Source organism: Acipenser ruthenus, chromosome 21 (genome assembly GCF_902713425.1).
Source record: "Acipenser ruthenus chromosome 21, fAciRut3.2 maternal haplotype, whole genome shotgun sequence".
Taxonomy (NCBI): Eukaryota; Metazoa; Chordata; class Actinopteri; order Acipenseriformes; family Acipenseridae; genus Acipenser; species Acipenser ruthenus.
The window spans coordinates 26547379-26559620 of record NC_081209.1 but is presented as its reverse complement, the minus strand read 5'-3'; the positions used below and the strand labels follow the sequence as shown (position 1 = coordinate 26559620).

The following is a 12242-nucleotide window of genomic DNA, read 5'->3' as shown; positions in this document are numbered from 1 at the left end:
CATTTCAACACTTCCACATACAGCTCTAATTGAATTCCAGAACTAGTGGAAGTAAAAAAAAAAGGAATTTTCAGATCATGATGATAGAAAGTAAGATTCCAAGTTCTGGATTCTATGTAAACTTTTGATGGAGGGGCAACAGCAGTTTTATAAAGTAGGAGATTTAGAATATAATAAACTAGGAGGTTTATGTGAATGTGGACTGGAATAGAGATCAAAACTCTGTGCTGCAATTTTCCACCAAACACCCCAAGATAAAAAACTGTGGAAATCTGCTCTCCAGCATATATTTGTGAACCTGACTCTGTGGATCTCTTCTTCAATGTATAGACAATGCAAAAAATACAAAAAAATACAAAAGAGAAGTACACAGACAAACAGTCAGAACAGTAATGTTTTAATATTCTACTGTCGTTACACCAGTGCTTACATAATGCATTTGTATTAACACTGAAATTATTTATAAAAGACTACAGTATGCAACGGATCACAGTTTATATATTAAAGGCAGGGTCACAAGACTGATCACAAGGTTTTTGTAAACTTATTACATTCAAAAGCCCTGCCCATCATCCCTATCGCCCTACAGTAATTGATGTCTGTGTCCAAGGTCAGTCAGTTCAGCTACATGTACTTTTGTGTACAGAGATATTAATGAAGTTGTGATTGGAACACTGACATTGAAGGGGACGTTTAGATTGGCAGCAATTACTGTTTCTTCGGCCCTTGAAGAGATTACATATCGGCAGGCTGAGTTAGAAGCGCTTGATACCATGTTACTCAAGGGGCGGGACAGTTATGTGGTGAGACTTTCACTGCCTGGTTGAATGGAAGCAGGATTCTACTGAGCACCAGGGCCGGAGCGTTGTGAGCAGACAAGAAGTGGATAACAAAGTAATAAGTAACTGAGATAGATCTACGACAACCAGTAAGTACCCAAGACTTAAAGGATCTACACAATCGCAGCTCTGAACATGACCAGCCTAAAACTCCCGAACTTCAACCACAGACCTGTTTCCACTGTCCTTTTATATTATTCAAGGATGTTATGCGGGGGCAATGTATTAACCTGAAAACACCTGTGGGGTTTATATAGAATTAAGAGGTGGCGGGATTTTAGTTCTGCCACAGTTTACTTCATTAAAACAGACCCTGTGGTTATTTCTTTTTATTATTATTTTAATGGATCATAAATCAATATCATAATCAATGCATAACCGTGTTTCTCATTCTGTATACACAGTACTGGTTTGCCCTCGAAACATTTCTAACTTCATCACACTGCATGGCATCTCTTAGTGTTTCAACTTAAGCCTGAAATAAATTATACACTATAGTGACACTATATAATACAAGCCCTATTTCTCAATAATTAGCACACTGGTAAATTAGACATTAGTGCATTTACTGCTTTACAGACAAGGCTCTGTTACTCAGTAGTCATACAATAGCTATTGCAATAGCAGTGCTATCATTCTGATTTGTTCCCTGCCTTAATGAAAGTCCCCTGACATATCTGTTCTCTGCTACAATGCAATGCATTTTGCATAGTGTTCCTAATGTTGGATGGTTTAGATGTATATTGTAGACAACTGAAGTATCAGAAACTGGGAGTACTGTATTTTATGGGTAGTGGAAAATAAAATCCTCTCTCTCTCTCTCTCTCTCTCTCTCTCTCTCTCAAATCGTTGCTTGTCTACTTTGTGACTTTGGCACAAGATGTTTTAAATTGCATTTATATTCCTCAATTAACTTATTTTGTACGTACTTTAAAAGTGTTTCCTTCAACGCAAAAATAAATACTTCTGAAGCCACGCCATTCCCTTTTCTGCACTCAAACATGAATTAACTAGATTTAAAAAACAGATCCTGACCATGTTTCGAACGCTTGATATTCTTTAGCTAAAGTAATATAATAGAAAATGATAATAGAAAATAAACCTCAAAAGTATTCTCAAAATGCAATCAACCTGATGCATCTTTAATTTGAAAATATTCACAATGAAATGTACATGAGCATTGTTTACAAAAATCTTGACACAGTTTTCTTGTCAACCCACTGCTACATATATTTATATAATTTTTGTTAAATTGGTTTTAAGAATAACATTTCAGCTGTATATAATACAACAACTTTTACATGTTATGATTTCATTGTGCAAATTGGGACCACTATGACCAAGATAACCGTACAGACTGCCGCTGCAATCAGAGCCCCGATCTTACAAACCTTCGCTCTCCTGAACTCAGCCTCCTTGCGCTTGAGTAAGGAATCGTAGCCTGGCGTGTAAATGTCCTCCATCCAGAACTCTAAATTGTTTGGATTTAAAGATTCTTGAGTCTGAAATGGAAAAGGAAGAAAATGCTGAGTGAGTCGGGTGATTGTGGAAGGAGAACAGACAGCTCCACTTGCACAAGCTAAACAACGTGGACAATGGGTTGTAGGTGCTTCAGTGTCCATGATTTAAACCACAGACCTTATTCAGGCACCTGAAGGATGCTGTCTGTCGAGACTGAATCTCGGACGCTTCTTGTGAGCGCTTCTGACAGTTATTTTAATTGATTTTCATCAATAATATATGACATGCAAAAAAGAGAGAGACATCAAGTGCAGCCGTTTCTTCTGAAAGCGAAATTACCAACGAGGTCGAACCAACAGAGAAGTTGTACTTGAGGCCCCTCTTTCAGAATAGGAAGCAGATATACAGACATTTGGATTCCAAAATGTTGGGAAGCCATATGAGAAAATAAATACGGGTAACCAATTGCAGTCCAAGTCTCCCTAGCTGTAACCGGAACCATTCTGGATCTGAGTTGTGCACTTCATTTTGTATTTCCACAGGGCTTTCCAACTCCCTGTAGCTTGCAAGTTCATGGTGCATTATTATTGAAGGTCTCTATCCCTGTCTGAATGATAATTCATCAAGTTCTACTCCAGCAAAGCAGCTAAATCACGAATCAGTATTCTAGCGTTATTAGCTGTTACAGCACTGAGATCAACTGGAGATCTTTCTAGTAATCAATACGTAATACAAGTAAGCTTTTCTTTTTGTTCTGAGTACAGATTTGTGAGGATGAAAGTTATTTCCCAGAAAACCCAGACTGAAAGGTGGTAACACAAGTATGGTGTGAATACTGATCTTATTTGATGAATGCCTTTGAACCTTTAATTCCTTCAGGACTTGATAGATGGGTTACGACCAAGTCATTCACAGGTCGTGTTTTAATTAATCTCCCACATCTAATCTTTAAGTGCAATTTACAATATACTTTCTGCAGATATCTTATAAAAGAAGCAGTGCCTGACACAGATGATTTGCTTTGTAAGATTGCCATTTGGTCCTGTTCTCAAACTTGTACCACGTCCAACAAATATTGTCACCATCTGCAATGAAAAATAAACGCTGTCCTTGAAAGTTTCTGATTCGTGACAGACAGAGCGCTTATGCATTATTGGTTCTGTTTTTAAAACATGTTTGTCTTTTCTTTTTGTTTTGAAGCGGAATAATTAAACCACATTGTTACTTGGTAATTGGAAGAATAGCCCCCCCTGAATTCAACCACGCCTCAGTGATAGGGCTATAAATCTGACACTGGCCAGTGGCTTTGCTGAGGAAAGTCAATATACAGAATTTTGTGCAATAACTGTATTTTGTTAAAGCAAGCTTTTTCCATGTCCATGTCCATGTCCTTCTTACAGTATAATTAGTCTATTGTGTTCATAACCAACTAATGTAAATCCCTTTCCCTGTGCCTCAGGAAATTTGCATTACAAAACCTGGAAATCTGTTAACAGCGCATGAGAGGTTAAAAGAGGATGGGACCATTTCAAATATGTCATTTTGACGACAATGCTGTGTAATAGCGATGATGGCAAAGGGCCAGGCGCTGTAATCTTCAAACACTGGTCATTTTGTCACTTTCAATTTACTGTCTGGATCGCTTAGCTATATTGCATGCTAGGGCAGAGCAGAATGGCAGCTTCCTGGAAATAATGGCTACACAATTTCAGTGGAGCTCCTCTGCTAGCTGAGAACAAAGGGGCTTTAAACAGGTCATAGGTGTTTAGGGTGTTCAGTAGCTGTAAATAGGAGCAATTTATGCCATTTGCTATTGCTGCTGTTAAAAAGCCAACAATCTTACAGGTGAAATATATTCTACAGAAGCTATTTTACAACTTGGCAAGCATTTATTAATTTACCATTTTGTTTTTCATTTCCGCAGATTAAATTATACCAGGTGCTTTGTGTTCTTTGTCTTCTTTGTCTAAAATCTGATTTTGAGAGAAAAAAGAGTGAGGTTTCTTTAGACTAATCCTGTCACAGGAATGCTTTTTCTATAGATTTTAATTAAGTATAATTGTTTTCAAACTTATTGGTTACTGCCTTTGCAACATTACAGTAGTCAAAAAAGATCTATCCCTGAATGTAATACCTGAGTAAAAAAAACATCAATGCGTTTGATTAGTTAGAGGAGGAAAGGCTAAAAGCAATCGGTCCTAATGAGTTATTGATCCAAGCCCTGTTGTTTTTCACTCTGCAAAGCTTTTATGTGAGTAAAGTAATAGCTGTCAAGTGTCAACCAAGTTAGTCAGGAGACAGTCATGTACAGGTAGAGATTAAATAAGACAGAACAACCTTCGCTGCCAAAAGAGAGCAGGCAGCAAACGCTAATTTCTATTGTCACTCTGACTTGCAGCCTGACATGCAACAGTACGCTGTGCTGCATCTAGACATCCCACAAACAGTCTTAATTAATGACATGATTGTAACATGGCACACTTGGAAGTATAAAGTAAGAGAATACGTGTCGGGACTCACTTGCAGATCCAGCACTGCTAGCTTCCCCTTCTCCCCTGAGTTTCGTTTGTATTCCTCGATTGTCCACGAAGGATGGGGTCGCTTGGACTCTGACATCTCTGTCAGCCTCATGTCCGTGTAGAGGGGGTTGCTCTTGTGCGATTTGACAGACGTGGAGAAGGGGTGAGGGCTGAAGACCTGCTCTATCAAGTAGGAATCTTTCGGCTGCTTCGAGGACCTGTGTGCCTGGGGGATTTCGTACTGCCTGTCTGTCTGCAGATACAGATCAAAAGGTTTGAGAGAGTGTGAAAAGGAGGCCCTTGGGGATAGCCGTTTACAAGAGAAGCAATGAATGATTTACTTAACATAGTTTTCTGTTAGGACAAAGTCAAAACCAGCTCCTGTTACCTGGGGTTTTGTTGTATTTGAACATATTAAAATCAACTGTAAATCTTCAAGTGCAAACACAACACCAGCTGACAATGATACAATGATTTTTTTGATACCCCAATGTACTGTATAGGAGATGCTTTGAACCTCCAAGATGTTAGTTTGAGGTGGAAGATACACATTCCCTGATTATTATCCATAGGAAGGATTTTAAACTGAGGGGTATCCTGGAAAGACCTGGTAACCCACAACCAGTTTAGTTATCATAAATTCGTGTTTGGTTGGTAATATGAAGCATAGACAGATTATGGAAAGAAAATTAAATTGTGGGTTATCAAGATTTTCCAGGACACCCCTCAGTTGTACAGCCGCAGCTGTGCTAGAAGCTATTCCATTGTAGGCATTGTATTCAAAGGCCTAGTGAACCAAGAGATGCTGCACAGGAGCAGTGAGTGCCCAGCGGCAGATCAGCACCTTTGTAGTGTAAAGTGAATGTATGAAATGCACATCATTAATAATGCATTGCCTCAAGGCTGTACTCTAGCTTACAGAGGAAACAAGGAGATGAGATTGGATAGTCTTTCACATTTTGGTTTTTGCAGCGGGTGGAAGTACATTTTTATTTTTGTATTCCTTACACAATCCCCTGGAACATAAGCAATTTGCCACAGTGGGGGGTGATTAGAGCGCTGCGCCCCATGCTGGATGATACCCCAATGCAATGGATCTGGTGAGGCTGCAGACTTGACCAGGGTCAATACTGATTACTGCCAACATGAAGAGAGCTGCTTCATTGCTTGCTGGATGTCACGACTGTTTTATTTTCCAATGATGATAGTAAACAAGGTGGTGTAAGTGGGTTCAATCACAAGCATTTCACCTATGGAAGCCTGCATTTAATTTCATGTGAAGCAATGTTGATGGTACACATCACCAATCCACCACACAACTCTACATAACTGGCTCACAAACTCTCATCGTCCCACCTGTATAACTCGCCTTTTAAAGAGTGTTAAAATTCAATACCAAAGTTAAAAGCATGTTTATGTTCTGATAATCAAGGGGTTTGGATTATCAAGGTGAGACTGCATATGTTTCTTCTGTATTTGGTGACTGGAATGTGTTGAGATAATCAGGTGTTGAATAAATCAAGGGAAGGCTCTGAGAGAGGAAGAAACAACGTATGCCCCCTACAAAACTTTAACTCAATAAATAACGCTTTACAAAGTACTGTATATTCTGGTGGATTTCTATTCGTTAGAATTTTCTAGACTTTAAAAAAAAGTATTTGTCAATGTCTTCATAAGATACAGTACATGACAGGAAGACACAGATAAAGACTTCTTGTCTAAACTTTTTCTAGTGATTCTTTGTAGTGCTTCGATATATTTTAAGTCGTGCTTGTTGTTTAATAAACCAACAATGGAAATGTTTCACAATCAGAAAACTGCATTTAATCATTTAAAGTTGAGGTAAAGCTCTGTGAATTGGGCCCTATGTTTCTATAAATAGGTCATCATGATTAAAGTCAAACGTACTGTATAATTTCTATGAAGATCAGAGCAGAGATTTTTGTATAGGAAATGTAAATACAGACATGAAGGTTGAAGGTTATGGTGGTGTTCTGTAGAGGTGGTCTGTAGAGCACTTGGTCCCCTGGATGCTGAGGACAAGCTGGGAGTGGAGCAGCAGGCAGGCTGGCATACACTGCTGGTTGGCCGTATGCCACCTGGGCAGGGCGCCAAAAGTGAAACCGTCGGGGAATATCTTGCATTGCAATGCATAATAGGTGCTAAGCTGGAAAAATAGCTTCAGGGGCTGCTGATTCACTGACCAGGGCAGATTGATATTAAATAGCCTGCAATGAAAAACTGTTTTCAAAGCTATATGTACGGCTAGATTGACTGTGACTGATGTAAAGGGCATAATTAGTGCGGAGGAGTGCCAACAGAGAGGCACATATAAAGTATAGTAGGCATGTTACTTATGGAAAGAGTGATTTGAAGGGGGAACAATCTGAAAACCTTTTTATAATGAAATTAAATGAAATCATTTTTTAAGAAAATCCCTATGTAAGCCATGAGATAAACGAGTGGAAAGTTCTACACTCAGTAATCCAGTGCTGGAAAATAAAAAAGATCTATATGAATACAACACAAGATTGCAATAAAGTGTTAAATACTGTAGATGCAGTGGAATTAGGAGGAGAAAACAAAAACATCCCCTGGGATAGTACTGTAGTCCTTAATTTGCACATTCTGTCAGAGTTACTCAATGCTATGCCAAACCCTTGTTTAAGAGAGGTTTGTGTCTCTGTACAGGTCAGAACGCTCAAATTGACATTGGCTCTGTTGGGCTTATCAGTGCTGCTACTTCCACAGTGAGCTGACATTTCCTCACTCTGTGTTTATCCTGGGGGTGCTTGATAACTGGTGGTGCAGTCTGTGAAAACGCTGCAGTCTGTATCTTAAAGGGCACCGCAACACACACATCCGCTGACTGCTGCGTTCGCTAATTTTCAGTTCGTCATAATGTTATCAGGCTAGCACCAGACAGCTGGTTAATGTAAAAAAATAGAAATCTTTAAGATTAATGTAATGTAGTTGCTGCCTATGACTATCTAAATGAAATACATTGCAGGTATTTTCCCACCAATTTATCACATCTAAAAGTAATCTTATTTAGGGTGTCTGGTATACATTGCCTGTTTTAATATGAAAACAAACAAAAAAAATTACCTCTTTGGACTTCCTGTGCCGTTCCTTGCTTTCTCTCTCCTTTTCCTTCATCTCCTCACTGGCAGAGATGGAGTAGGAGGTAGCTCTCCAGTCCCTTGGAGAATTGGAGATGCTCGCAATTTTGGACTCTGTAGCACTGTTCTCCTCCGTTAAGGATCTGGACGACCTTCTGGTAAATAAACTCTTTTTCAAAGCTTTAACCCTTAAACTTTCACTATTACTCCCACTGACATCTGAACAACACCATTCCGGGTTGTTGTCCTGTTTGATGGCGTGGCCAGTGGTATGGCACTGGAAGATTCTTGGTGAGACATTATTATCTGAATGATCTTCATTGGCTAGGTCCAGTTCATTTTGCTTGTTGTTTGTTTCCGGCTCTTGGATCTTTTCATCCAGCTTATTCAGCTTGGAAAGAACCTGAGAGATCTCATCTCGAACCCCAGAAAGAGTCTCAAGTTTCTTCTCTATCTCTCCTATCCTGAGGACCAGTTTGCACACACTGGCCTTCAGATCATCATCTGCACTTTCTTGTGAATAAAATAATTTGTCAAACTTTTTGCTGTACTTTGCGACCATGTTGTGCTCGGGTGAGCTATCTCCTTCTGATCTTGTCACTTGAGACAGGGACCCATTGCTGTTGTAACGGGATGACTGGATAACAGTAGAGCCGGAAACACTCATGTCATCCAGGAATCGAAAAATATCACTGATATCATCACTGACCACTTCTGAATCCTCATCGGAATGCTTGAAAGTGTGCCTTTCTCCATATTTCATGTGTTTTGTGTTAGAAAACTCCTTCTTTCTCTGGTCAGGTTGATCGGTTTGTGTTCCTACACTTGAAGTGTTGTCTATATCCACTGCCTGCAAAGATGTACAATTCATACTTTTGTCTTTAAACCTTTTCATGCCGTCCCTCTTTTCCGCAGATGGACCGCTAGACTTGGAACTCATTTCTTTCGTTTTTTGACCATTGGATTTGATACCAAACCCTGATGGAGAAATTGCTGTTTGCTCTTTGGAGCACTGGTAATGCTGACCCTTTTCCATGTTACTGACATTCAGACGATGGTTGTCTTTTGACTGCTTTCCGTTAAAAAAAGATGCTTCAAAATTGGGTCCTTCTTCTGTGTTCAGACTCAGACTTTTGACGGGCCAGGCTGCTTGTTTGCTCTGCCTTGATGATGGTCTCCTTAGGTTTGGGGCTTCCATCACAGTGGTGGGTCCAAAATAAGTGGATGTTTGCAGATCATCCAGGCTTTCATGTTTTGCTCGTCTTTTCTCTTGTACAGGGGAGCTTATGGGCTCAAAGTAGGGATTGCTATATGGCAGTTCAAAACTGTGATTAAAAAAAGTAGCTGGCTTATGATTCTCCCTCCTGTTGTGCCCTCCGACCCCTTTATCACTTGGTTGCGAATCTGTAGTGAGGACCTGTGGTGTAAACGCAGCAAGATTGTGGAAGTCTTCCTTGAATATAGTTCTCTTCTGCACACAGGAGTGTACTGTAAAAGGCTCTTCGTTTGAAATAAAAGTCTCCTTAATCCCCAAATTCATATGCAATGAGTCCTGGTCCGTGGATTCGCTGTCGATATCCATTGGAAAGTAGGTGCTCTGCATTTCACAAGGTGGAGGACTGCTGTTTGAAAACTGATGCAGCATCTGAAGCCGGTCAAGTGAAGCAGCCCTGCATTTCATTTCCTTATTAACTCCCAGCAAGAAGTTTGGATCAGAGGTTTGAATGAACTGCTGTGGGTTGCTGCAGTTTGATTTGGGACATGGTGACGTGCGGGAGCTTGAGTGCTCCCTGGCGTCTAACAACTCGCAGTTTGTTACGCAGTCAGAATATTTGCATATTTCAGAGTCTGACCGACATGATTCGATAGATTGATGTTTACGGAATTTGGGCCGCTGTGCAATGGGTAATTTTTCCTTGGCTTCCTCGTCATTCATTCGAATCAAGTTAAACATGGTGACAATGTCTGCGGCGACCATTATCTTCTTGGATTGCTGGTTGTCCATTGAGCACCTCATCTTATCTTTAAATAAGGTTGCAGGGAAACTGGGGTCCAAGCAAGCTGTATAAAACAGAAGGCTCCTTAGTTTGGCCAGGTGAGCCAAATCAAACCTGGCACACAGGGATTTACACAGATCCTGATAAGAAACGCTGCTGTGCTTTGCGTCTAGCTCTTCCAAGATCCTTTCCAGGAAGAGGGAATATTCAGGTGTTGGATCCATTCTGGGTGATGGTTCTGATCCTTATTTCAAAAGAAAGCTGCAGTCCTGTAGCAAAAAGTAATCAAACATTTTAATAATAATAATAATAATAATAATAATAATAATAATAATAATAATAATCTGTTTCTTGGTATTAGATACCATTATCTCATGCACAAATAAAGGTCTTTTGGGAGTTCTTAAACGAGGGATTGAAGCAGTAAGTCTGTAAACTGCAGCAATCAATTCATCCTGTACCAACACTAGACTGTGTTAAGACTTCAAGGGACAACCACCCCTCCAATTCAATAATCAATGCACTGCACTTCACAATCTTACTGTTCCCGTTTCCGTGGTCTGCGAAGGGAATTAGAGAAGGGAAGTAATGACATCGTCTAGACCACCAGACGTGTGTTTCATTCTTTGGCACTTCAGTTGAATTTGAAAATATTTATTTATTCAAATAATATGCTGAATTTATATGCATATAAATAATGTATAAAGAGCTTGGAAGGATTAGTATTGTGGGTGTAGATAGCCGTGGCAGATGAGGATTTATAAATGTATGTTGTGTAATATTAAAAATAAGAGCACACTTGCTATTGTGCACAGCGTTGAAAGTCTTTCACTCTGAAACGGTGCAAAATTATGCAATTTGCAGTTAGCCCCTGAAAGCTCAAGTGTATTTTGAAATTGATCAAGGTACTTGACTTGAACAGATTTTTTATGTTTTCTTTTAATGACATTTCTTTTAGTATATTCTTGCATTTTTTTGTCGTGTCTTTTAATTGTATATTATTGTCTAATAGAAATAGGTGTCCTGAGTTTCTATGTGAGCAATATAAGAACCCAGGAATAAAAAAACATATCCGATGTGTCAACCTTTCATATATGTCTTAAACAGCTTGATTGATCTGTTAGACGGTATATTACGTTGACAAAATACTGTATTTGAAAAGCTATATAAAAATAAAAATTGCTAAATAAAATCAGCAAAAACAATTACAAATAAAATTTTATATATATATATATATATATATATATATATATATATATATATATATATATATATATATATATATATATATATAGTACTTATAAAATGCAGAGCACTCTTGTAAAATGCATGAAGTAGTTAATAATTAATATAAATAAATGCATACACATATAAATGCAGAGCAGAGGTAAAAGAAATACCTTATGCACGGTCCCATTTAAAGCCATCCATGCTGGAATTTGAACACCAGTCTACAAACTGTAGCATTATGTCAATTAACGGTAAAGTTAGCATTTAAAATATTTTTTGTATCCATACATAAAAAAAATCCAGGTTTTTACACTTGTTAATTTCGATAAGGATTACATTTTAAAACACGAAATGCACGCTTCGTTTTTCAACAGGTTCGTCTCTTGAAAAAAAGGCTTTTGCTTTATCTCCTTTAGTCTCTCGTTTGTGCTCTTTTTTGCACCGACTGTGATCCTCAATCAATCCATTAGTTTTGAAGAAGGAGCTGTCCACTGACTGAGTGAGAGTATGCGGTGCTGAAAGAGCGGAGGCGCTTTGTTTCGACTCAGAATGACGTCATTACACCAAGTGTACAGCCGTCTCTGTATCTTACGCTCACAATCATTGTGCACTGCATGTAACCGCAAATGGTTTACACATAATAATAATATAATGTTGGGTTTGCCATTGCAATCTTTCTGTGCTGGATTGGGTTACCCCAGCTCCTTGTGTTTTTATATGATTGTCAACATAGTACCAAACAACAACAACGAAAACATAACCCCCCTGCATTTTGTAAGCCAAATACCGTCTTTATTTATTTGGCGTTTATTTGTTATCGACTGGTTTGCATGCACATACTGTTGCCAACCCCTTTCAATAGTGGATCATGTATCTATATGTTTTTGGCCACACACCATTGCTATAGTTTACATAATTTACACGTTTCGCACAAAACAAAGCAACCGCCTAACATTTACTTCTTGCAAAGAAAATACCTTTCAGGTGAAATCTTTTTGCGCGGCATTCTTTGAAATGTGACGGACAGAAAACTGAAGCTCTTTGATTTGAAAGTAAACGCCGTGGCGCCATTAT

General features: G+C 38.9%; 1 protein-coding gene across 1 annotated transcript; it reads right to left on the bottom strand.

The window, feature by feature from the left end:
* Window positions 1-376: 376 nt before the first annotated feature.
* On the bottom strand, window positions 377-11674 carry LOC117429405 (major intrinsically disordered Notch2-binding receptor 1-like). The gene is made up of 4 exons (XM_034048831.3): window positions 11339-11674; window positions 7928-10207; window positions 4821-5072; window positions 377-2341 (listed from the first exon to the last, which is right to left on the bottom strand). The coding sequence occupies exons 2-4, from the start codon at window positions 10160-10162 to the stop codon at window positions 2144-2146; spliced, it is 2685 nt and encodes an 894-aa protein (XP_033904722.3). The 5' UTR covers window positions 10163-10207; window positions 11339-11674; the 3' UTR covers window positions 377-2143.
* Between the last annotated feature and the right edge of the window lie 568 nt (window positions 11675-12242).

What these genes read in the sequence shown, in the direction of transcription:
- LOC117429405 (XM_034048831.3), bottom strand. Translation starts at nt 10,162, where the DNA reads ATGGATCCAACACCTGAATATTCCCTCTTCCTGGAAAGGATCTTGGAA. An exon ending in GGCACAGGAAGTCCAAAGAG is followed by an intron (nt 5,073 to 7,927) that starts GTAATTTTTTTT and finishes CTGTATCTGCAG; the next exon opens with ACAGACAGGCAGTACGAAAT. An exon ending in TAGCAGTGCTGGATCTGCAA is followed by an intron (nt 2,342 to 4,820) that starts GTGAGTCCCGAC and finishes TTTCCATTTCAG; the next exon opens with ACTCAAGAATCTTTAAATCC.